The sequence below is a fragment of the Schistocerca gregaria genome, chromosome 3, assembly GCF_023897955.1.
Source record: "Schistocerca gregaria isolate iqSchGreg1 chromosome 3, iqSchGreg1.2, whole genome shotgun sequence".
Lineage (NCBI taxonomy): Eukaryota > Metazoa > Arthropoda > Insecta > Orthoptera > Acrididae > Schistocerca > Schistocerca gregaria.
The window spans coordinates 737,772,125-737,794,685 of NC_064922.1; the positions used below are offsets into that span (position 1 = coordinate 737,772,125).

General features: G+C 40.5%; 1 protein-coding gene across 2 annotated transcripts in view; it reads left to right on the plus strand.

The window, feature by feature from the left end:
• Positions 1-22,561, plus strand: part of LOC126354330 (polyadenylate-binding protein 2) — a 108,780-nt gene that overhangs the window by 49,894 nt on the left and 36,325 nt on the right. For both annotated transcript variants that reach the window (XM_050003894.1, XM_050003893.1), the window contains exons 4-5: positions 7,210-7,277; positions 10,990-11,184. In XM_050003894.1, coding sequence (XP_049859851.1) covers positions 7,210-7,277; positions 10,990-11,184 — 263 coding nt within the window. The remainder of the gene's footprint in view (positions 1-7,209; positions 7,278-10,989; positions 11,185-22,561) is intronic.

The window sequence follows — 22,561 nt, forward strand, 5'->3', positions numbered from 1 at the left end:
TTCGGCTTTAGAAGTTGTCTAATAACTGAATATGCTATATTCTCATTTCTCTGTGAGGTACTGGATGGGTTAAACAAAAGGCTTCAAATACTAGGCATATTTTTTGATTCAACTAAGGTATTTGACTGTGTTGATCACAAAATATTGCTCCAGAAGTTGGGCCATTATGGGGAGGAGCTCACAACCTGTTAACCTCTGAGAATGGTTGTGATGTGGGGTATGGTCAAGTGGGGGTACCCAAAGGATCAGTGTTGGTGCTACTCCTGTTCCTAATTTATATAAATGGCATCCTTTTAGTATTATGAGTTACCCTAAAGTATTTGCTTGCTGGTGGCACTAGCTTGGTGGTACAGGATGTTGTGTGCAACATTGGTTCAGTGTCAAATAGTGCAGTTGATGACCTAAGTTCATGGCATGTAGAAAATAAACTAATGCTAAATCACAGTAAGACTCATTTTTTACAGTTTGTAATACACAATTTGACAAAACCTGACTTTTTAATTTCACGGAACAGACGTATGATTAGTGAAACTGACCAGTTCAAATTTCTAGGTGTTAAGGTTGATAGTAAACTGTCATGGAAAGCTCATTTTCAGGATTGTGATCCAAGACTTAATGCTGCCAATTTTTGGCCCCTGTTCGCAAGTATGGGTCTCTCTCTCTCTCTCTCTCTCTCTCTCTCTCTCTCTCTCTCTCTCTCTCTGTGTGTGTGTGTGTGTGTGTGTGTGTGTGTGTGTGTGTGTGTGTGTGTTACTGTCATTTCTTTTTAACAATATTAGCTTCTTCCCAAGTATAAGCAGCTTTCACTCAGTTAATACTCGGCAGAAATCATACTTGTGTTTGGATCGGACTTCTGTAACTCTTGTTCAGGAAGGTGTGCAGTGTACTGCTGCATCCATTGTCAGTAAGCTACCACTCGAATTCAAAGATCTTAGCAGTAATCTACGCACTTTCAAATCCAAACTGAAGAGTTTCATTTTGGGACACTCCTTCCTTTCCGTCGAAGAGTTATTCAAAAATTAAGCTTATTCTTGTTGTATCGTTGATTGCGTTTACTTTAACTTAACGGACTGATTTTTTTGGGTTAATAAATATTTTATTTTTATCTGTTATTTCTTTCATGTTGTAATTTCATGTATGGGCATGTTCCATGGCCGTGGAGATTTGCTCCTCAATTTGGCCCTACAGAACTTGACGTGCAAATAAATAAAAATAAAATTAAGTGTGGTTGGCCCCAAACAGCACCTGCTTCATCGCTGTTTTTTTCGACCTACCCCAAACTAAATTACCAATTATGTTTGGTGATCCTGGTGTTGAATGACAAAACAGTCATTCCAGCATACACTTTCCCACATATACATGGTATTCAGTATATTCCTGACTTTGCAAGCGAGTTCCTTTTCTCCTTTGCCAATCTGAGATACTCTCTGATCTTCTTTGTCAGTTTATAAATAGTTTTTAGGCCCTGTTCGTGCAAGGTATGGCCGATTCTGTCAGTCACTCTGGGAATGTATGTCAGAGAGGTCGTACCTGACACTTTTTTCTGGTGTCACTTTGTTGAGTGTTCCATGACTCTTTATTTAATTGGTGGAGTATCCACTGCTCCTCAGAATGCTTTCCAGATGTTGTATCTTGCATCTGAGGTATTGCGGCTCACATATCTGTTGCGCTTGCGTTAAGAGTGTGTTAAACATGCCTCCATTCTGGCTCAGGTGGTGGTATATTTTGTCCATATAATCGTCTGTGTGTGTCGGTTTTCGATACACATCAGGGTCCCAGGTTTTCTCCACCCCATGTCACCAGCATCTCTAGAAAGGGTAACTGTTGGTCCTTTTCTACTCCATGGTAAATTTTATGTTGGCATGGAGACTGCTCTGTTGTCTTCGGAAGTCACTGAACTGTTCCTCGTCATGACTCCACACAACGAAAGTATTTTCAATGTATCATTGCCACAGCATAGGTTTACAAGGTGCCATGTCCAGCACCTGTTCTTTGAAATGTTCCTTGAAGTAGGTCAAGCATAGTGATACCTTCCAGCTTTTTATAGAAGCTTCTGTGGAGCCATGGTGGGTTACAACTTGATGACTGCATGAAGACTGTTCTGGTGTCTTAGGAAAACACAAAATTTACCGTGGAGATAAATGCAGTCTTCATGCACACACACAAAATTTACCATGAAGATAAATGCAGTCTTCATGCACACACACAAAATTTACCATGAAGATAAATGCAGTCTTCATGCACACACACAAAATTTACCATGAAGATAAATGCAGTCTTCATGCAAACACAAAATTTACCATGAAGATAAATGAAGGACCAGCAGCTGCCCTTTCTAGATGTGCTGGTCTCAAGGGATGGTGAAAACATGGAACACTGGGTGTAGAAAACTGAAATGGCCACCAAAGCTGTAATAATTCTGTTCTTGTTTCCACCACCCACCTAGCTGTAAGTTACATTAATTGCTTGGGTATCAGCATTTATTTTGAGCAACTGTTCCTTTCTTCACTACCTGTTAGTTTTCCATATATTTCATATTATGACCTGTCTGTTATCCCTACTTAGCTTTCCGCTCTAAATAACTCTTGCATATTGGTTTGTCAGTAATCACCGTCTTGCCTGTTACTCTACCTTCCAATTCTAATCTGTCATGTTTGCAAGTTTTCTCTGGTGCAGTCCAAAATAGTAAGTCTTCCTTTCTCATCCCATCCAGTAAGTTTCCCCTGACCCAGATTTCTGGCTGATTTTTTCCAAACTCTCCCAATTTCCTAAACATCTTAAGTTGTTTTTTGTTTATGTCTCTTCAACCCTTCTCCCTGGAGGAGTCACTGGATCCAAAAGCTTGCAATTTTCCTTGACCTTTATAGGTGTGCATTCTCCTGCTGTATGGTGAATAGGATCCTCGATCCAGGAATTGTTTGGTGTGATGTACCAGCATAATTAGAATTTAATTTAGTTTGTGTAGTGGTTATTGTCATAGTTTATAATCTTCTTATTCCTACAATCGAGGTTTTGCTCTTTTATATTGTGCTTTTTGTTGAATATTGTTATTTTGCAAATCCTACTTACGAGAATAGGGGACCTATTCATATTAAAGCCCCTGTCCAGTGTAGTTTGAGAGTGTGAAATGCTGAAGTGCTAGGAATGTTCCAAATACTGTGGAGTATATAGTGTGTACATAAAGTCTGGGAACACTTTCAATTATTTATTGCAGAAGAACTAAACATTGTACAGATGTCATACATATTGCATTTTGAAGAGAAACTCTGAAAGCTTTTTTTTTTATAAACATTTGATTTGCGAACCATGGGTGATCCGGCAGATGTCAATACAATAATTGAATTCTTGCCACACCTGACCCAGAATGGCATCGTTGACTGTGGCAGTCGCTTCCTGTATTCTCTCCTGGAGCTCTGCTGTACACGTGGTAGAGGCGGTACATACACCAGCTCCTTAATGTGTCCCCACAGAAAAGAGTCACATGGAGTGAGATCAGGTGATTGGGGGAGCCCATTTCATGAAACATCTGTTCCCTTTTGTAGCATGGCCTATCCATCAATGAGGCAGCTCCATGTTCAGGTACCCACAAACTTCATGATGAAAATGGGGTAGAGACCCATCCTGCTGAAAGATGAACAGAGAGTCCAGTTGCATTTGAGGCAACAGTCATTGCTGCAACACACAGAAAGTTCACTCCACACCTGAACTCTCCTCATTTGAGACTATTGCTGTATATCAGAAAATTACCTAACTACGCTGTGGCAGAATAGATGAAAAAACACTTTTAGGGTTTCTTTTCAAAATGACTTATGTATGATACTGTACAATGTTTGGCACTTGTGCAATAACTAATTGAAAGTGTTCCCAGATCTTATTTACACCCTTTATTTTTTATGTGAATTATAGTTTGTTTATGAATAGTTTGTTGAAGAATAGTAATTTGCTGAGGTCAAAATCAGTGTAACTCCATACTTTCTTTTTTTTCTATTTTATGTCTTAGGTACATTTCTTTTCTAGGTGCAGACATGGATTAGGTAGAAACTGTATAAGATTGTGAATGTGATAAGTATTCTACATTTTCGTTCAGTTTACTGTGTAACTAGCTATTTCAGCGATACACACAAAAAAGTTCCATTATTGTAACACTACTATTGAAATCTAAGAGACGTAATGGAAAATATTTGTGGTAAACATGATCTTTCAACAGTGAATTTATCAAAAAAATAAATAATTAAAACCCCCAAATAAGCCAGACAAAAGGAAAACAGCCACCATATATTTTCCCCATGTATCTACCCATCTCCCCCCCAGCCCCGCCATGTAACTCCCTCTCCCCCCCACCGATGATCTCCCACTGCCGTGTGTCTCCCCCGCCCCCACCCGTGTATGCCTATCCCCCCCATCCCTCCCCTCCCAACCCCATCCCTCTCCCTCATCCCCCTATCTCCAGCCCCCTATCTCCAGCCCCCTATCTCCAGCCCCCTATCTCCAGCCCCCTATCTCCAGCCCCCTATCTCCAGCCCCCTATCTCCAGCCCCCTATCTCCAGCCCCCTATCTCCAGCCCCCTATCTCCAGCCCCCTATCTCCAGCCCCCTATCTCCAGCCCCCTATCTCCAGCCCCCTATCTCCAGCCCCCTATCTCCAGCCCCCTATCTCCAGCCCCCTATCTCCAGCCCCCTATCTCCAGCCCCCTATCTCCAGCCCCCTATCTCCAGCCCCCTATCTCCAGCCCCCTATCTCCAGCCCCCTATCTCCAGCCCCCTATCTCCAGCCCCCTATCTCCAGCCCCCTATCTCCAGCCCCCTATCTCCAGCCCCCTATCTCCAGCCCCCTATCTCCAGCCCCCTATCTCCAGCCCCCTATCTCCAGCCCCCTATCTCCAGCCCCCTATCTCCAGCCCCCTATCTCCAGCCCCCTATCTCCAGCCCCCTATCTCCAGCCCCCTATCTCCAGCCCCCTATCTCCAGCCCCCTATCTCCAGCCCCCTATCTCCAGCCCCCTATCTCCAGCCCCCTATCTCCAGCCCCCTATCTCCAGCCCCCTATCTCCAGCCCCCTATCTCCAGCCCCCTATCTCCAGCCCCCTATCTCCAGCCCCCTATCTCCAGCCCCCTATCTCCAGCCCCCTATCTCCAGCCCCCTATCTCCAGCCCCCTATCTCCAGCCCCCTATCTCCAGCCCCCTATCTCCAGCCCCCTATCTCCAGCCCCCTATCTCCAGCCCCCTATCTCCAGCCCCCTATCTCCAGCCCCCTATCTCCAGCCCCCTATCTCCAGCCCCCTATCTCCAGCCCCCTATCTCCAGCCCCCTATCTCCAGCCCCCTATCTCCAGCCCCCTATCTCCAGCCCCCTATCTCCAGCCCCCTATCTCCAGCCCCCTATCTCCAGCCCCCTATCTCCAGCCCCCTATCTCCAGCCCCCTATCTCCAGCCCCCTATCTCCAGCCCCCTATCTCCAGCCCCCTATCTCCAGCCCCCTATCTCCAGCCCCCTATCTCCAGCCCCCTATCTCCAGCCCCCTATCTCCAGCCCCCTATCTCCAGCCCCCTATCTCCAGCCCCCTATCTCCAGCCCCCTATCTCCAGCCCCCTATCTCCAGCCCCCTATCTCCAGCCCCCTATCTCCAGCCCCCTATCTCCAGCCCCCTATCTCCAGCCCCCTATCTCCAGCCCCCTATCTCCAGCCCCCTATCTCCAGCCCCCTATCTCCAGCCCCCTATCTCCAGCCCCCTATCTCCAGCCCCCTATCTCCAGCATGGTGCTGGCCCACTCTTGGTCTTGATGACAGCTTCCACTCTCACAGGCATACATTCAATCAAGTACTGAAAGGTTTCTTGGGAATGGCAGCCAATTATTCACAGAGTGCTGCACTAAAGAGAGGTATTGATGTCGGTCGGTGAGGCCTGGCAGAAAGTCAGCATTCCTTAACATTCGAAAGGAGTTCTGTAGGATTCAGGTCAGGACACTGTGCAGGCCAGACCATTACAGCGAAGTTATTGTTGTCACCATTCCACCACAGGTCGTGTATAATTAACAGGTGCTCAGTCATGTTGAAAGATGCAATTGCTATCCCCAAATTGCTTCAACAATGGGAAGCAAGAAGATGCTTAAGACATAAATTTTCGCCTGTGCTGTGATAAAGCCCTGCAAAACAAAGGGTGCAAGCCCGCTCCCCAAAAATCAAAACCACACCGTAACACCACCACCTCCAAATTGTGCTGTTAGCACTAAACACAACTGGCAGATGACATTCGCCGGCCTTTCGCCATACCCACTCCCTGCTGTCGGATCGCAACATTGTGTACCGTGATTTGTCACTCCACACAACGGTTTTTCAGTGTCCAGTCATCCAATGTTTACACTCCTTACATCAAGCCTGGTTACTGGAATGATGTGTGGCTTATGAGAAGCTGCTCGACCATGAAATCAAAGTTTTCACACCTCCTGCCTAACTGTCATAGTACTTGCTGTGGATCCTGATGCAATTTGGCAATTCCTGTGTGATGGTGTGGATAGACGTCTGCCTATTATACATTATGACCATCTTCAACTATCGGCAGTCACTATCAGTCAACAGACTAGGTTGGCCTGTATGCTTCTGTGCTGTACATGTCCCCTCACGTTTACAGTTTACTATCACATTGGAAACAGTGGACCTAGGGTTGTTTACGAATATGGTAAGCTCGCGTACAGATGTGTGACACAAGTGACATCCAATCATCAGACCATGTTCGAAGTCCAGGAGTTCGCAGAGCACCGCATTCTGCTCTCACGATGCCTAATGACTACTGAGGTCACTTATATGGAGTACTTGGCAATAGGTGGAAGCTCAATGCACCTAATACGAAAAATTTATTTTTTTGGGGGTGTCTGGATATGTTCGGTCACATACTGTATATGGAGCCCATATACTATAGTGCCACATAGAAAGGCAGTCTATCACACAATGCAACTGATCTTTTACATGGTCATTGTTAGTATTTCTGGTACCAGGTGTATCTTAAGTAACTACACAGTGCAAAAGCTTAAATTCCGATATACAATATTGTTTTTATGTGCTTTTTTCTACAAGGTTTTGGTTTACAGGAAAATAATAAATACTTGATTTATAATTCTTTTCTTCATTTTGTGTTCCGTAATTTTTCTGTTAAAATATCCAGTTCATCCTTACTTTCTTTCAAATGTCAAATTATTATTGTTTGTATTTGCAGCAAGTCCGTTAAACATGTCGCTGGAAGAAAAGATGGAGGTGGACAACCGCTCCATATATGTTGGAAATGTGAGTAGTACTTCATGTCAGTACTATTAGTGATATTTCTTAAATTTTAGTTAAGTAGATATCATGCTTTCGAAATGTTTCTTTCTTCGTGTGCTTATCATTGTTGACCAAGCTCACAGGTACATTTATGAACCCACACTGCCAAGAACATGTCCTCATTAGACCCAGACCTGTTGAAATGTCATAGTTGTTAGCCACTGGTCTTACATTTTAGAGCGGTGGCCCTCGGATACCTGTCTGCCTCTTATCACAAAGGCTCCATGGTTTCTTAAAGTACTTCAGGTCAGTGCTGGAATGGTTCCTTTAAAAATTTGTGGGGGCTTTTGTTATCCATTCTTGCCCAAATTAGACTGTTCTCTCTAACGGTGTCAGTGCCTAACGTTTATCCTTAAACTTTCCCCACTTCATTTTCTCCCCCCTCCCCTCCCCTCCCCCTCCATTTTCTCCCCCCTCCCCTCCCCTCCCCCTCCATTTTCTCCCCCTCATTTCTGCATCATTCCCCCTCCTCCCCTTCATTTTCTTTTTGCCCCTCACCACTGTGAAATTTAAGTTACTGCCATTGACTTTCATCTCTCTTACTCATATCCCTTATTAAATCATTTTTGTTGGCGTCACATTGTCTGTCTTTATACAATTTTCACAGCACTTTTGGTTTTTGCCTTACGCTTGTCAAACACTTTGACACACTTGATATGTGGTGTTTAGAATCGTATTGCTGTAAGGTATTTGCATGTTTTATACTGAATCACAGTACTTACTCAGTTCATATTACTTACTGTTTATTTTTACCATTTCCTTGTAACTTCTCAAGTTTCGTAGGTCACAGTGGAATAAAACACTCACTGGTATTTCAGATTGTGAGGTTGTAAGTAATTTTTCTGCTCCATAATAGCGCTGCTACAATTTTCATGGCATTAATTTTAAGTTATGATAGAGATTCATTGTATGCTGTATTGTCTGGTGACTCTTCTCTTGCTCTAAATTTGTAAAGCAGAAATACAACAGGGTCAGTATACAGGGTGTTGCAAAATGAATATATGGGCTTTAAGGCTTTGTAGCACACATTACATTCACCTTACAGTTATAAACAATACGCCAAATTAAAGAAAAACACAAACAGTTTTTCTTACAATTATTCAGTGTGAACACCAGTCGGACATAGTCCTTAGGCGAGTTGTTCCGGAACCTAGATCAATGTGTCGGGAGTAACTGATGCAATAACACTGTCTCTAAAGTCAGATAGATCAGCTGGTATTGGAGGTACTCACATGATCATGCGTGAATGTGGAGGTCATGCGTGCCCAATCCACCAGTCGGATACGTCGTTTAACTAGTCTCATACTGAGTTGTCAGTGGGGCCATCTTGCTCCCAAATAATGTGTTGTTCAGCTTCTTCCCATTGAGGCATGGGCCATAGTTGTAGTACATCAAATAAGAAACATGAGTTACAGTTGATTCACCGAAAAAAAAGGCCTGTAGAATTTTCGTGGAGGTATGTGCCGTCTATGCAACTAAATGAAGGCAGTTTGTTTGTTGCCATACGCGTTTCGCTTAATTTATTTGGGAAGCATCATCAGTGGCAATTTGCAGTGCTGCTATCACATATATGTGTTTCTGGAGATGTATTTGCTGGTCTTCATGCTCCAGTTAGCCGAATCAGGTGTTGTTTAGCTCTCCCTCTCCCTCTCCCTCTCCCTCTCCCTCTCCCTCTCCCTCTCCCTCTCCCTCCTCTCCCTCTCCCTCTCCCTCTCCCTCTCCCTCTCCCTCTCCCTCTCCCTCTCCCCTCTCCCTCTCCCTCTCCCTCTCTCCCTCTCCCTCTCCCTCTCCTCTCCCTCTCCCTCTCCCTCTCCCTCTCCCTCTCCCTCTCCCTCTCCCTCTCCCTCTCCCTCTCCCTCTCCCTCTCCCTCTCCCTCTCCTCTCCCTCTCCCTCTCCCTCTCCCTCTCCCCTCTCCCTCTCCCTCTCCCTCTCCCTCTCCCTCTCCCTCTCCCTCTCCCTCTCCCTCTCCCTCTCCCTCTCCCTCTCCCTCTCCCTCTCCCTCTCCCTCTCTCCCTCTCCCTCTCCCTCTCCCTCTCCCTCTCCCCTCTCCCTCTCCCTCTCCCTCTCCCTCTCCCTCTCCCTCTCCCTCTCCCTCTCCCTCTCCCTCTCCCTCTCCCTCTCCCTCTCCCTCTCCCTCTCCCTCTCCCTCTCCCTCTCCCTCTCCCTCTCCCTCTCCCTCTCCCTCTCCCTCTCCCTCTCCCTCTCCCTCTCCCTCTCCCTCTCCCTCTCCCTCTCCCTCTCCCTCTCCCTCTCCCTCGTACAAAAGATCAGTTTACATTTGCCAAAACTAACGTTCCAGGAATAGAAACCTTTTATGTTACAACAGAGGAGATAACAAAATTCACAAACATGTTTCAAAAACAATGACACTGGGTCTACCATTCCTGGGACAAGAGTGGATCATTTTTTCAAAGCACTGAATGCAAACAAGTAGCTGATAAAGCATGTTTCATCATCTACTGAATTTATTCAAGTTCCTCTTGGAATTCAAAACACTGCCTCTAACACAATTAAAGAAGAAACATTTTTCGCAGCTATCTACGATAACCAGTGATGGCTTGGAAAAATTCTAGAGATAAGTGAAGAACACAGAAATGCAAAAGTCAAGTTCATGAGTCCAAGTAGCCCTTCCTCAAGTTATTCATGGCCACTTCACACCAATGTTTGCTGGACACTTTATGAAAACATTTTCATGATTTTGCCTGTTCTTAGTGCAATTGCAAGTACTGGTCATTTATATACTTTTGAATCAGATGTAATATTGTCCATTGAAAACTTGTTTGAAAGAATGCTTTTTAGAATTTTATGAATGTTTTTTATGAGAACTGATCATTATATGTGACGACTAGGTGAGAGTCACAAAATGAAACACGTATATTATTATTAATGTTCTTTCTGTTTTAAATGATTGAACACAACAAACACAGTCCTGATTTTTTTTATTTTTTTAAATTTTTTTATGTATGACAATAGGAATTCTGTGAGACAAAATTTAAAATGGTGAAACTTGTGATTTTTGACGGAAAAAAATCAAGAAGTTTGTAAAAAAAAAAATTTGAAAAATGTCTCAATTACAGATCTGTACATATTTATATGCACAGTTGCAGCATTTTTATAGTGGGTCATTTTATCTTTCTAATTACACCAAATTGAATAAAACTAATTTATAAATAAGGGAGTTATAGTAGTTAAAAACTTTCAACCTACTTTCCGTACTGGCACCAGGTGGAGAAAATGCTAGGCATTTCAAAATGGCCCCCTAACTACAGCTTTGATATAAAAAAATTTGAAAAAAGTATTGTATCACTTTCTATTCATGTACTTTCTTACACCCAGTTTCCATAAATGTCTGTGACATGATGGCACGAGATTTCTTTATTTTGGGTGATTTTAAATTAAATGAGCCAATGTGTGTGTGTTTGTTTTGTTAGTGTTGTGTGTGATAATCAGTGCCATGTTCTTTGCTTCACCACAGTGCAACAACATATTACTGAGCTAAGTTGATATACTAGGTAATGATTTATTATAAAATCAAGAAGCTATTGCTGGCACTAAGATGACATTGTCTGAAAATATTGCTATAAAATGTAAATATCGATATAAAATATGTTATGTACATACATTAATTGAAAATATTAGTTGCATTTTATAGTACATTATATTTCATAATTTAAGGTTGACTATGGAGCAACTGCCGAGGAGTTAGAGCAGCACTTTCATGGCTGTGGCTCAATTAACAGAGTAACAATACTGTGCAATAAGTTTGATGGACATCCCAAAGGATTTGCGTACATAGAATTTGCTGAACGTGAATCGGTACAAACTGCAATGGCAATGGATGAATCTCTCTTTCGAGGACGGCAGATAAAAGTAAGCATTCCACTTAATTACTGTTGTATAAAATTAGATGGCTATTAAAATAAGAAATACAATTTCATAAATTGTGATTGTCATTCATTAATGTACTGTAAGGTAATTTTTATTTTCATGATCGTAGCCATATACTTTCGTAATTTCTTTTTGTTGGTAATGAAACATTTCATCTGATTACAGAACATTAGTGGTGACAGGTCATTTGCTGATTACTTCAGCAATCTTTAGATTAGACTGTGGCAATGTAATTCCTGGCGTAAATTTGACAAGTTGTCAGTTGCTCTTGTATTCTTTGTGTTGCCACTGGTTCTGGAAATCGATAAATATCAGGGAATTACAAACACATCAGGCAAATATCAGAGAAGTGGGAGGAAAAAACCTGGAAAAATCTTGATTTTTCTCTCAGTAGATGAAATGGTTTTTTTACTAAGATGTCGTGGATTGTCGCTAGCAGGGTGTAGCTGAGTACGTTGGATGCTTCCCTACTTCATTACTATTGCTTCCTCCCTTCCTACCACTCCCTTCAGCTTGCCATCAGTGCTTCCACCACTTCTTGCTGCTAGACTAGCAGCTGCTGATAAGGGTTAGGGAGACATGAGCAGTAGTTTGTTTGGATCTGATTCTCAAAGACCGTGGACGCATCGGAGAGAGATGACTGTCATGTGTGCGCGAGTTGTGTGAATGTGTGCGTGCTCTCATTTGCTGACAAGTGATGGCTGAAAATTTAATTGAGAGAGTATGATTGTCTTTTCTACGTGCCTGTCTGCATCTCAGCAATCGTCATTACAAAGAGTTGCTACCTATCCTCATTATTGTTGATTATGAAGAGTATTTGAACAAGTTATCTGTTGCATGGATTGATCATGGTGGTCTCATTTCAACAACATGCTGTCTGTGGCTCGTGAATGGCTGGGCACATAAGTGAATTTTCATAACGGGCTGAAACTGCAGGCCGTTACCACTGGTATCTGTAATGGATCGGGCCTGCTGATCTGAAGCCATTCGGTTCCCACTAATGTGCAGGTCCTGCTCGTCGGGTCTAGTCTCACCGATCTACCCAAAGTCCAGGTCTGTTTTTGTGTGGCGTAATGCAGCTTATTTTCATGGTTTGTGCATGATCCCAGGACTGTGGTGCTCTTCAGCAGGCCAGAGGCCATGGTGATGGATTTTAGGAATTGTGACTCTCTTACTGCAAGTACATTATACATTGTGGCATTTTATAGACATTTTATTTGTTCTAGTACATTTTGGCACTTCAAAAGTTTATATGTTAGAAAATATGGACAAAAAGAAGACGAAGAAGGTTGTCAGTCTCTGGTAGTTGGTGAACCAAGTACTCATATAGTGGGTGTTTATAAATTAAACTTTCAAAACACTGTAGAAATAACATCCTTGGTCAGAATGACATCAAATTGCAATGGAATAGTGTTGCAATTGCAAAGTTAGCTGCATTGAAGGAACACATTGCACAACGCATCCCGAATGTGGCCCCGGAAACACTTGAATCAGTTATGGAACATGCTGTTTCTTGATTTCAACTTGTTCCACAGAATGATGGGCAGCATATTGAAAATGTTTTGCACTAGTCACACAGAAATTATCTGATTCAATTGTGATTGATTGCTTTTTATGCGGATTTTTGTTTCAGGGCAATTAAAAACCTATTTTTCCCATCCGATGTGATATGACCTTGCCATGTTGGATGGGCTTAAATAACTAACAGTATTACAACTATACACCCACACACACTGGGTAGTACAGTTTAGCGTCAGACGTACACCTTAGACATTGTTGTATGACTCATTTGTCATTCGTAGTTGAGCGCTATTAAATTATGATTTTTACAGTGCCAACTATTGCTACATTTTGTAACTATTTATTTTTCTTGTGTCATTTGTTTTTCCCCTTCTCCGATAATATTTCTTAGCAATTTGACGTCATTCTGACCAGTGGTGTTATTTCTGCAACGGTTTGAAAGTTTCACTTTAATTATAATCGTCTTGAATAATGGATATAACACAGTGGTAATAACTGGCAACAATGAACATAGTAAAACAAACATTTTATGGGCGGTCACCCATAGTGTGGGTTTACACAAATATTCCCTGTCTTATACACTTCTTTGAAGAGGCCTTCTTCTTTCTGAGGTTATTTCTGAAATCAGTGAACATATTTTAAATCTGTTTTGCAACTCCAGGAAAATGAGCTTTTTATTTTTTTAAAAATAAAATAACAGCAGTGGTCGCAATGAAAACACATGTCATTTGGCTTGCTTTCTCCATCTAAAAATAGTTTGTTACGAAAGGTGTTGATGTTACTACTTAAGATTTTTGTTCATACCAATAAACACTATCTATATCCTCACACCAAGAAACACTATCTTTTTCGTCATTTGCGTTATTGTTTCTTGTACTGTAGGTGCAAAGACAGATTGTCAACTTCCATCTTAACTTCGAGATCTTAAAATTTGTCAGGGAGAAATGCTAAAACTACCTGGAAAACTGGGAAATATCGGAAAATTTCACTTGGGGAAACTTGTGGCAACCCAGTGTTGTTGTTGGTTTTTTTTTCCCTACATTTCGCGCGTAGCGTTATTAATATTATTTTGTAACACAGAAATTTCATATACCAGTAAAGCCATCAACCAGACCACGTTGTTCAACTTTGTATAGCCATTGAGAGAGAGAGAGAGAGAGAGAGAGAGAGAGAGAGAGAGAGAGAGAGAGAGAGAGAGAGAGAGAGAGAGAGAGAGGGGGGGGGGGGGGGTGGGGGTCACTGTTGCATCTGCTGCAGGAATTACCATGAGCACCTCTTGTATTTACCCCAGTGCAATAAAAACTGAAACGTGCATTTATACAAACTTGCTGCAGTTGGTAACCTATTGTGCTAAAGAGCATGATTAGTAATTAAATTATGTGAAAGCTATGGTTTCAACTGAATTGTCTAGCTTCGACAATCTTTAAATTTCTGCCCTTGCCTGGATGTGTTACATGCTGATTTTGTGGGATTTTTTTGCCCAGTAAAACTTCACTCCTAAATTAGCTATGCTACAAGTACTGTAATATTACTAATTTGTCCGCCTCAATAGTTGAGTGGTATAATAATAATAACTATAATTGATAAATAATTAAATAATTAATTAAAAGGAAAGCCACTAAATGAAAAGTAAAATGAAACTAAATATCACACACACACACACACACACACACACACACACACACACACACACACAAACACTTTCTTAGTCTCTATAATGAAAATTATTATTTTTATTTTTCCCAAAAATGCGCACAATATTATCGACTACATAAGAAAGGTCACTTCTACTCTGTTTTACATTTTTTTTAATTGTTTGAATTGAAGGTCGGTAGACTCATGGCGTACTGAAAAACGTTTAATTTGGGTTCTATAATCTCGGGGAAATTACTAACTGTCTTCTCGCCACGCGAGAAAATTCAGAAGAGTTTAATTTCATGGGTATCGTATTGGCAATGGAAGAAAATATGTAGTAAAGCAAAATCTGGAACATTTATAAATTTGGGGATTGATGATCGTTACTATGAAATGAAAGTGGAAATTCCAAACTAAACAATTATTATTTAACGAAAGAAGCTTTTTATACAGACATCTGACATCTCGTGCATTAATATCACAGTTTAGGAAATAACAAAGAATTTTTGCCATATTCCGGTGAAAAACTTAGAAATTACAGTAATCGTAGCCCAATTCTGGAGCAAAAGAAAAAAGTATTCATAGTCATATTAGTAATCGCAGTTGGCGATAATAATGGCACAATTAAACAAATTCCTGACAGAAATACAATTTCAGTTCATTTGAACAAAATGGAAGAAAATAGTGTGTTTGATAGCATAAGATGCTGTTGGAATGGTGCGTGACTAAAGAAGAGGATGATGATGAGCGGGCATTGTTATATAGAACAAAATATGGATGATTGTGCTATGCTGCTCTCACTATCCTGGGCGTACATATTCGTTGACTTACAATGCAGTTCATTGGCTCAGTGGTTAAATTATACCTTTAACTCTTGATATGTTGATAGGAAAGGAAAAGAGTATGTTATTACATAGTGGGCAGTGCACAATATTACAGTGGTCAGCGGAACAGAATGCCATGCTAAGGGGCCTAGGTTCGATTCCTGGCTGGGTCATAGATTTTCTCCTCTCGGGGACTAGGTTCGATTCCTGGCTGGGTCGTAGATTTTCTCCTCTCGGGGACTAGGTGTTCTGTTGTATTCATCACCACCCGCCTCATCCCAGACGTGCAAGTCGCTGGGGTGTCAACTAAAAAGACTTGCACCTGTTGACCAGTCTACCCGACATAAGTCTCTAGCCACACTACATTTCATTTTCATCACTCATTTGTTATCATAGCTTCAAAAAGTCTTGCTCTCGACTTTTCAAGGGTATTGGCTGGTGTCAGGTAAATGCAGACTTTCATAAATCCCCATTCAAAATACACCCAGTGGTGTTAAATCAGGTGAGATGGGAAGCCAAAGCCTCTTTCAAGGACCATTGCACCCAACTTACTTGTGCCCGATCACTCTATTCCAGTGTCAGCTGACTACCAGAGTGGAATTCAGCAGAGCAGCATTCTGTTGAAACAACAGCTTTAAGTGTATGTGGTGGAGAACATCTTCCCACAGTGTGGACAATTTCTCTTGTAAAAGTATTTTATTGTGGAAATATAGAATAATGAGAATCCAATCCCAGACATTCACCGAAAAACTTTATTGGTGACCATACTTTTTAATGTAACGGGGACTTTCATAAGCCATCAAGGTACTGTAGACCTTAATATTTGCTATAAATTTCAAAATGGTACATCTACCTGTTCATGAGAAAAAGGGATCTTAACAGTTGGTCTCTTGGTCGGAAGGACATACAGGGAAAGTGATCCTATAAGATTTCTGTTTCTACCAATTGAGGTATGGAACCCTAAAAATACTAAACTTGTTGGTATTTATATTGTAATAACTTTCAAAGTATTGGTGGTATCAGTGAGACCTTCCAACAAGCAGTTGCAATGTTAAATTTCCTATCCCGTGGTGTACTTGTACTTTGTGTGGCTCTGCTGTTTCTTTTAATTTACGTCCATTCTAACACAGTTTTTTTAGTGTCGCATTGCAATATTTGTCCTTTTGGCCAAGGCAACCATTGTTGGCACGTATTATTAACTAAAATCACATGTACAAAGATTTCAAGTGGAAAAAGAATGATAGAAAGAAAAATTGAGCAAATCAATAAGTGATGTTCTGATTAAAATGATGTGCAAAAGGAATAGGAATAAAAAATAGCATTCATTAAAATGAGACTATATCAAGCCACTTCTTTCCACCTCTGCTTCTCAATACAAAAACAATGGTAACTGGAATTATATAATTCTTGTTTGTTTTAAAATAATGCAGTCGCAGTAAACTAATCTGCCCACAAAAATTACAGAATTTTTTATACCTATTACCCTTTATTTTAGAATGAATTATTTTAGACGAAGTTGTGTAATTTTTGAGCAATCTAAAATACATCAGAATTTTAATATACTAAAACTTAACCAAAAACACGAGCCAAAACCTCTTGTAAGTGACGTAATCAAAATCTTTATCTTATGAAAATAAAACAGAAATTTAACCTTTATGTTCCTGGCTCCACACTGCAATTCCTTTGTGTCTAGAAAGCAATCTGTGGGTCTACTTACATACTGATACAACAGTAGGGGCATGTCCACGAGTTCAAATATACCTTAACACATCATAGACTGGCCAATTAACAGAACATTGGGCCTGTTTATACCGTTATGTAAACCATTACTAGCATATACGTAATAGATGTATCTTCCTGTGTGACCGGACGTTGAGACTTTGGGAGATGGGGGTGATTGGATACACAAAGCATGGGAGATCCCTTTGTTGTGTAAGGGTTGGGAAGGCAAGTGTACGGTCTTTGAAGACCTCAGTGAAACCCATGGTATGTTTAATTGCAGATGCGACAGTGGTGGGTCGCTGAGCTGTATGGAAGAAACTTCTTGGTATGGAATGGGAGACTGTTGTCGAAGTGGAGGTATTGCTAGCAGTTAGACTTGATATGGACAGAGGTACTGATGTAGCCATATTTGAGGTGGAGGTCAACATCAAGGAAGATGGAAATGTGCTCCAGGCTGTCATTGAACAGATGGGCACTCTTAAGCAGAGAGATGGGTGAATGAGGAAGAAATGGATAGTGAGACGGAAGAGGAGGAGGGGGACAGAAGAGGGGTGAGGAAGAGGAAGGGGGGGGGGGGGGGTTGAGATGTGTTCAGTGTATGTGACATATAGGGTCCAAAGCTGCATTTGCAGTTGCTCACTAGTGATCGCCACTGAACTGTGTTATATCATCCTTAATCAGTAAGATGAACAGGACAATAGAAAAGGGCGATACAAAAGATTCACAATTGCTGAGGTTTGCAATTTACGTGAGTGCAAGCTTTCACAACAAAACATTTACCCAAAGTGGGTTGTTGAAGCTTTATTTGCTGTTGCACATTAGTGAATGCCTCTAAGCTCCATAGTGTAATGATAATAGTGATGATGATGATGATGATGATGATAATAAACCCCATGGAGACCCGGGAAAAGAATAGGCCTCCGGTATGTTCTGCCAGTCGTAAAAGGCGACGAAAAGAACAAACCACTAATAGGCCTAACCCCCCCCCCCCCTTTTTAGCGTGATTAGTTGGTTCAGGACAGAAATAATGAAGCCTCGGAAAAGCGCTGTCTTGGTCGGGGACGACGCTTGAACACTATGCCTGTCCACAATGGTAACGACACTGCTAGCCACACGGAAAATGATTTAAATCCAAATAGAGGTGTTTTGCAGGATATGCTTCCTGCAACCACTCCAGAAGGAAAACAAAGACAGAGGATGAGATGGTCAGATGAAGTTGACCGACACCTCATGTACTGTTATTACCAAGCAACAAACTTGGGAACCAACACAACTGGATACAGATCACAAGTATACACAACATTTATTACCAGATACCCAGAATTAAAATTTTTAACAGAACAATGACTAGCTGATCAGATCTGTGTAATAATAAAAAATAACAGGATATCCCAGTCAGAATTAGAAAACATCAAACAAGTGCAACAAATACTGGAATAAAATGATGTGCAATCAGAAGAAGAAGAAGAAGAAGAAGAAGAAGAAGAAGAAGAAGAAAATACAGTAATGGGACTCAGACATCCCAGAGCAAACAAACAAAGAACAACATGGATCAATTAAACAATCCGAGGAAAACAAAATCGTAAGACAGCCACCAGAACAAGCACAAATAGAACACGAAGTGACACACATGTGAGATACAGATGAAAAATTTCAGCTGACATGTACAGGGTATTACAGAAAGGCACAGCCAAACTTCAGGAAACATTCCTCACACACAAATAAAGGAAAGATGTTATGTGGACATGTGTCCGGAAACGCTTAATTTCCATGTTGGAGCTCATTTTAATTTCGTCAGTATGTACTGCTCAATGGAGCACATTATTGTGATTTCATACGGGATACTCTACCTGTGCTGCTAGAACATGTGACTTTAGAAGTACGGCACAACATGTGGTTCATGCACGATAGAGCCTCTGCACATTTCAGTCGAAGTGTTCGTACGCTTCTTAACAACAAATGCAGTGACCGATGGATTGGTAGAGGCGGACCAATTCCATGGCCTCCACACTCTTGTGACCTCAACCCACTTGACTTTCATTTATGGGGGCATTTGAAAGCTCTTGTCTATGCAACGCCGGTACCAAATGTAGAGACTCTTCGTGCTCGTATTGTGGATGGCTGTGATACAATACGCCATTCTCCAGGGCTGCATCAGCGCATCAGGGATTTCATGCGACGGAGGGTGGATGCATGTATCCTCGCTAATGGAGGACATTTTGAACATTTCCTTTAACAAAGTGTTAGAAGTCACGCTGGTACGTTCTGTTGCTGTGTGTTTCCATTCCATGATTAATGTGATTTGAAGAGAAGTAATAAAATGAGCTCTAACATGGAAAGTAAGCGTTTCTGGACACATGTCCACATAACATATTTTCTTTCTTTGTGTGTGTGAGGAATGTTTCCTGAAAGTTTGGCCGTACCTTTTTGTAACACCCTATATAGAATACAAACACACACATACAGACATTAGACCATTCTTGCATAGACCACCAAATAACCCACAAGTCGAAACAACAATAAAAACTATCAACACAATCATACACAACAATGGAAGAGTTACAACTACTGGTTTATATAGGAGCACTCACTACACTAAATATACGCACTAGGCAGAGATCAGAACCAACCAACACACAGAGGAAACCCACAAAACCAGCATGGCAACACAGGCTACAGACCAGAATAGAAAAACTGAGAAAAGACATCGGACAGGTAACACAATTTATAAGAAATGAAATATCAGACAAAAACGAAAAATGTTACGTAAAATCTCACAACAAGAAGCGATAGAGCAATTAGATGAAAAGAAGCAGAAATTACAAGCATTGGCCAAACGACTTAGAAGATACAAAAAAGTGAAAAAAAAAAACACATTCAACACAAACCAAAAGAAATTTTACCAGACAATATATAACACCCACATTAAAATAGACAACCCACCAAACATAACAGACGTGGAACACTTCTGTTATGTTCAAACCCGGTACAACATAACAGACATGCACAGTGGATACAAGCAGAAACACACATACAAGATGATACCTCAAATGCCTGAAGGGATAAATTTTGCAACATGAAGTCACCCGAGCAATTAATTCTACGCACAATTGGAAAGCCCCTGGAAAAGATAAAATAGCAAATTTCTGGCTAAAGAAGTTCACCTCAACACATTCACAGCTAACTAAATTATTTAACAGTTACATTGCAGACCCTGATACACTTAAACAAGGAATAAGTTACCTGAAACCTAAAGATGAAGCAGACACAGCAAACCCATCAAAATATCACCCCATAGCGTGCCTACCAGCAATATACAGAATATTAACTTCAGTCATTACACAGACATTAATGACGCACACGACACAGAACAAAATTATAAATGAAGAACAAAAAGGCTGTTGCAAAGGAGCACGAGGATGTAAAGAGCAACTGATAATAGATACATAGGTGACATATCAAGCTAAAACTAAACAAAGGTCGCTACACTAAGCATACATCGCTTACCAAAAAGCTTTTGATAGTGTACCCCATTCATGGGTACTACAAATATTGGAAATATACAAAGTAGATCATCAATTGATACAGTTCCTAAACATAGTAATGAAAAATTGGAAAACCACACTTAATATCCAAACAAATTCAAATATCACATCACAGCCAATACAGATTAAGTGTGGTATATACCAAGGTGTCTCATTAAGTCCTTTCTGGTTCTGCCTTGCTCTGAACCCACCATCCAACATGCTAAATAATACAAATTATGGATACAATATTACTGGAACATACCCACACAAAATCACACATTTGCTATACATGGATGATCTAAAACTACTGGCAGCAACCAATCAACAACTCAACCAATTACTAAAGGTAACAGAAGAATTCAGCAATGGTATAAATATGGCTTTTGGAATAGACAAATGTAAGAAAAATAGCATAGTCAAGGGAAAGCACACTAAACAAGATTATTACATATTGGATAACCACAGCGACTGCATAGAAGTGATGGAAAAAACAGATACTTATAAATATCTAGGTTAAAGACAAAACGTAGGAATAGATAATACAAATATTAAAGAAGAACTAAAAGAAAAATATAGACAGGCTAACAAAAATACTGAAAACAGAATTGACAGCAAGAAACAAGACAAAAGCTATAAATACTTATGCTATACCAATATTGATCTATTCATTTGGAGTAATGAAAGGGAGTAACACAGACCTAGAAGCACTCAATACACTTACACGATCACAATGCCACAAATATAGAATACATCACATACATTCAGCAACAGAAAGATTCCAATTAAGCAGAAAGGAAGGAGGAAGGGGATTTATCGACATAAAAAACCTACATTATGGACAGGTAGATAATTTAAGAAAATTCTTTATAGAATAAGCAGAAACTAGTGAAATACACAAAGCAGTCACTCATATAAATACATTGGCTACACCATTGCAATTTCATAACCACTTTTACAACCCTTTAGATCACACATCATCAACAGATACGAAGAAAGTAAATTGGAAAAAGAAAACACTACATGGCAAGCACCCGTATCATCTAATACAGCCACACATCAATCAAGATGCATCCAACACACGGCTAAGGAAAGGCAATATATACAGTGAGACAGAAGGATTCATGATTGCAATACAGGATCAAACAATAAACACCAGATATTACAGAAAGCATATTATTAAAGATCCCAATACCACAATAGATAAATGCAGACTTTGCAGACAACAAATAGAAACAGTAGATCACATCACAGGCAGATGTACAATACTAGCAAATACAGAATACACCAGAAGACATGACATTGTAGCAAAAATAATACATCAACAACTTGCCATACAACATAAACTAATAAAAAAAGACGTTCCCACATACAAGTATGCACCACAAAATGTACTGGAGAATGATGAATACAAATTACACAGGAACAGAACAATTAAAACAGATAAAAGACCACCACATAACAAACCTGACATAATACTCACCCATTAAAAGAAGAAATTAACACAACTAATCGAAATATCCATACCCAATACAACAAATATACAGAAGAAAACAGGAGAAAAAATTGAAAATACAGCCAACTGGCTGAGGAAGTCAGGGACATGTGGCATCAGGATAAAGTTGACATTATACCAATTATACTATCAGCTACAGGAGTCATACCACACAATATCCACCAGTACATCAAGGCAATACAACCTCATCCAAACTTGTATATACAACTACAGAAATCTGTAATTCTTGATACATGTTCAATTACCCGAAAGTACCGTACAGTTAAAAGGATGTCACGCTTGACCAAGGTCCGCGTCACTTTCCATTTTTAACCTGACATAATGTCTGAGAAAGGAAAGAAATAATAATGTTTGATATATTAATTTTATGTGTAAAAATTGAATTGTTTAAATATATTTAAATTTTATAATGAATTGTTTAACATAGTTAGGAGTAAAAAGAAAGGAATCGATGGGAATCAAACTCGGGCCACCAATTTGCAAGTCTGCATTTAGCACAAACCATTGTGAGCACAAACGCTCAAAAATAACTTACACTCTGCGTGTAAATCCATACAGGGTTTTACATTTTCCTACACTTAACATGAGCAACACATTCCAGGAATTTAAAACTGCCG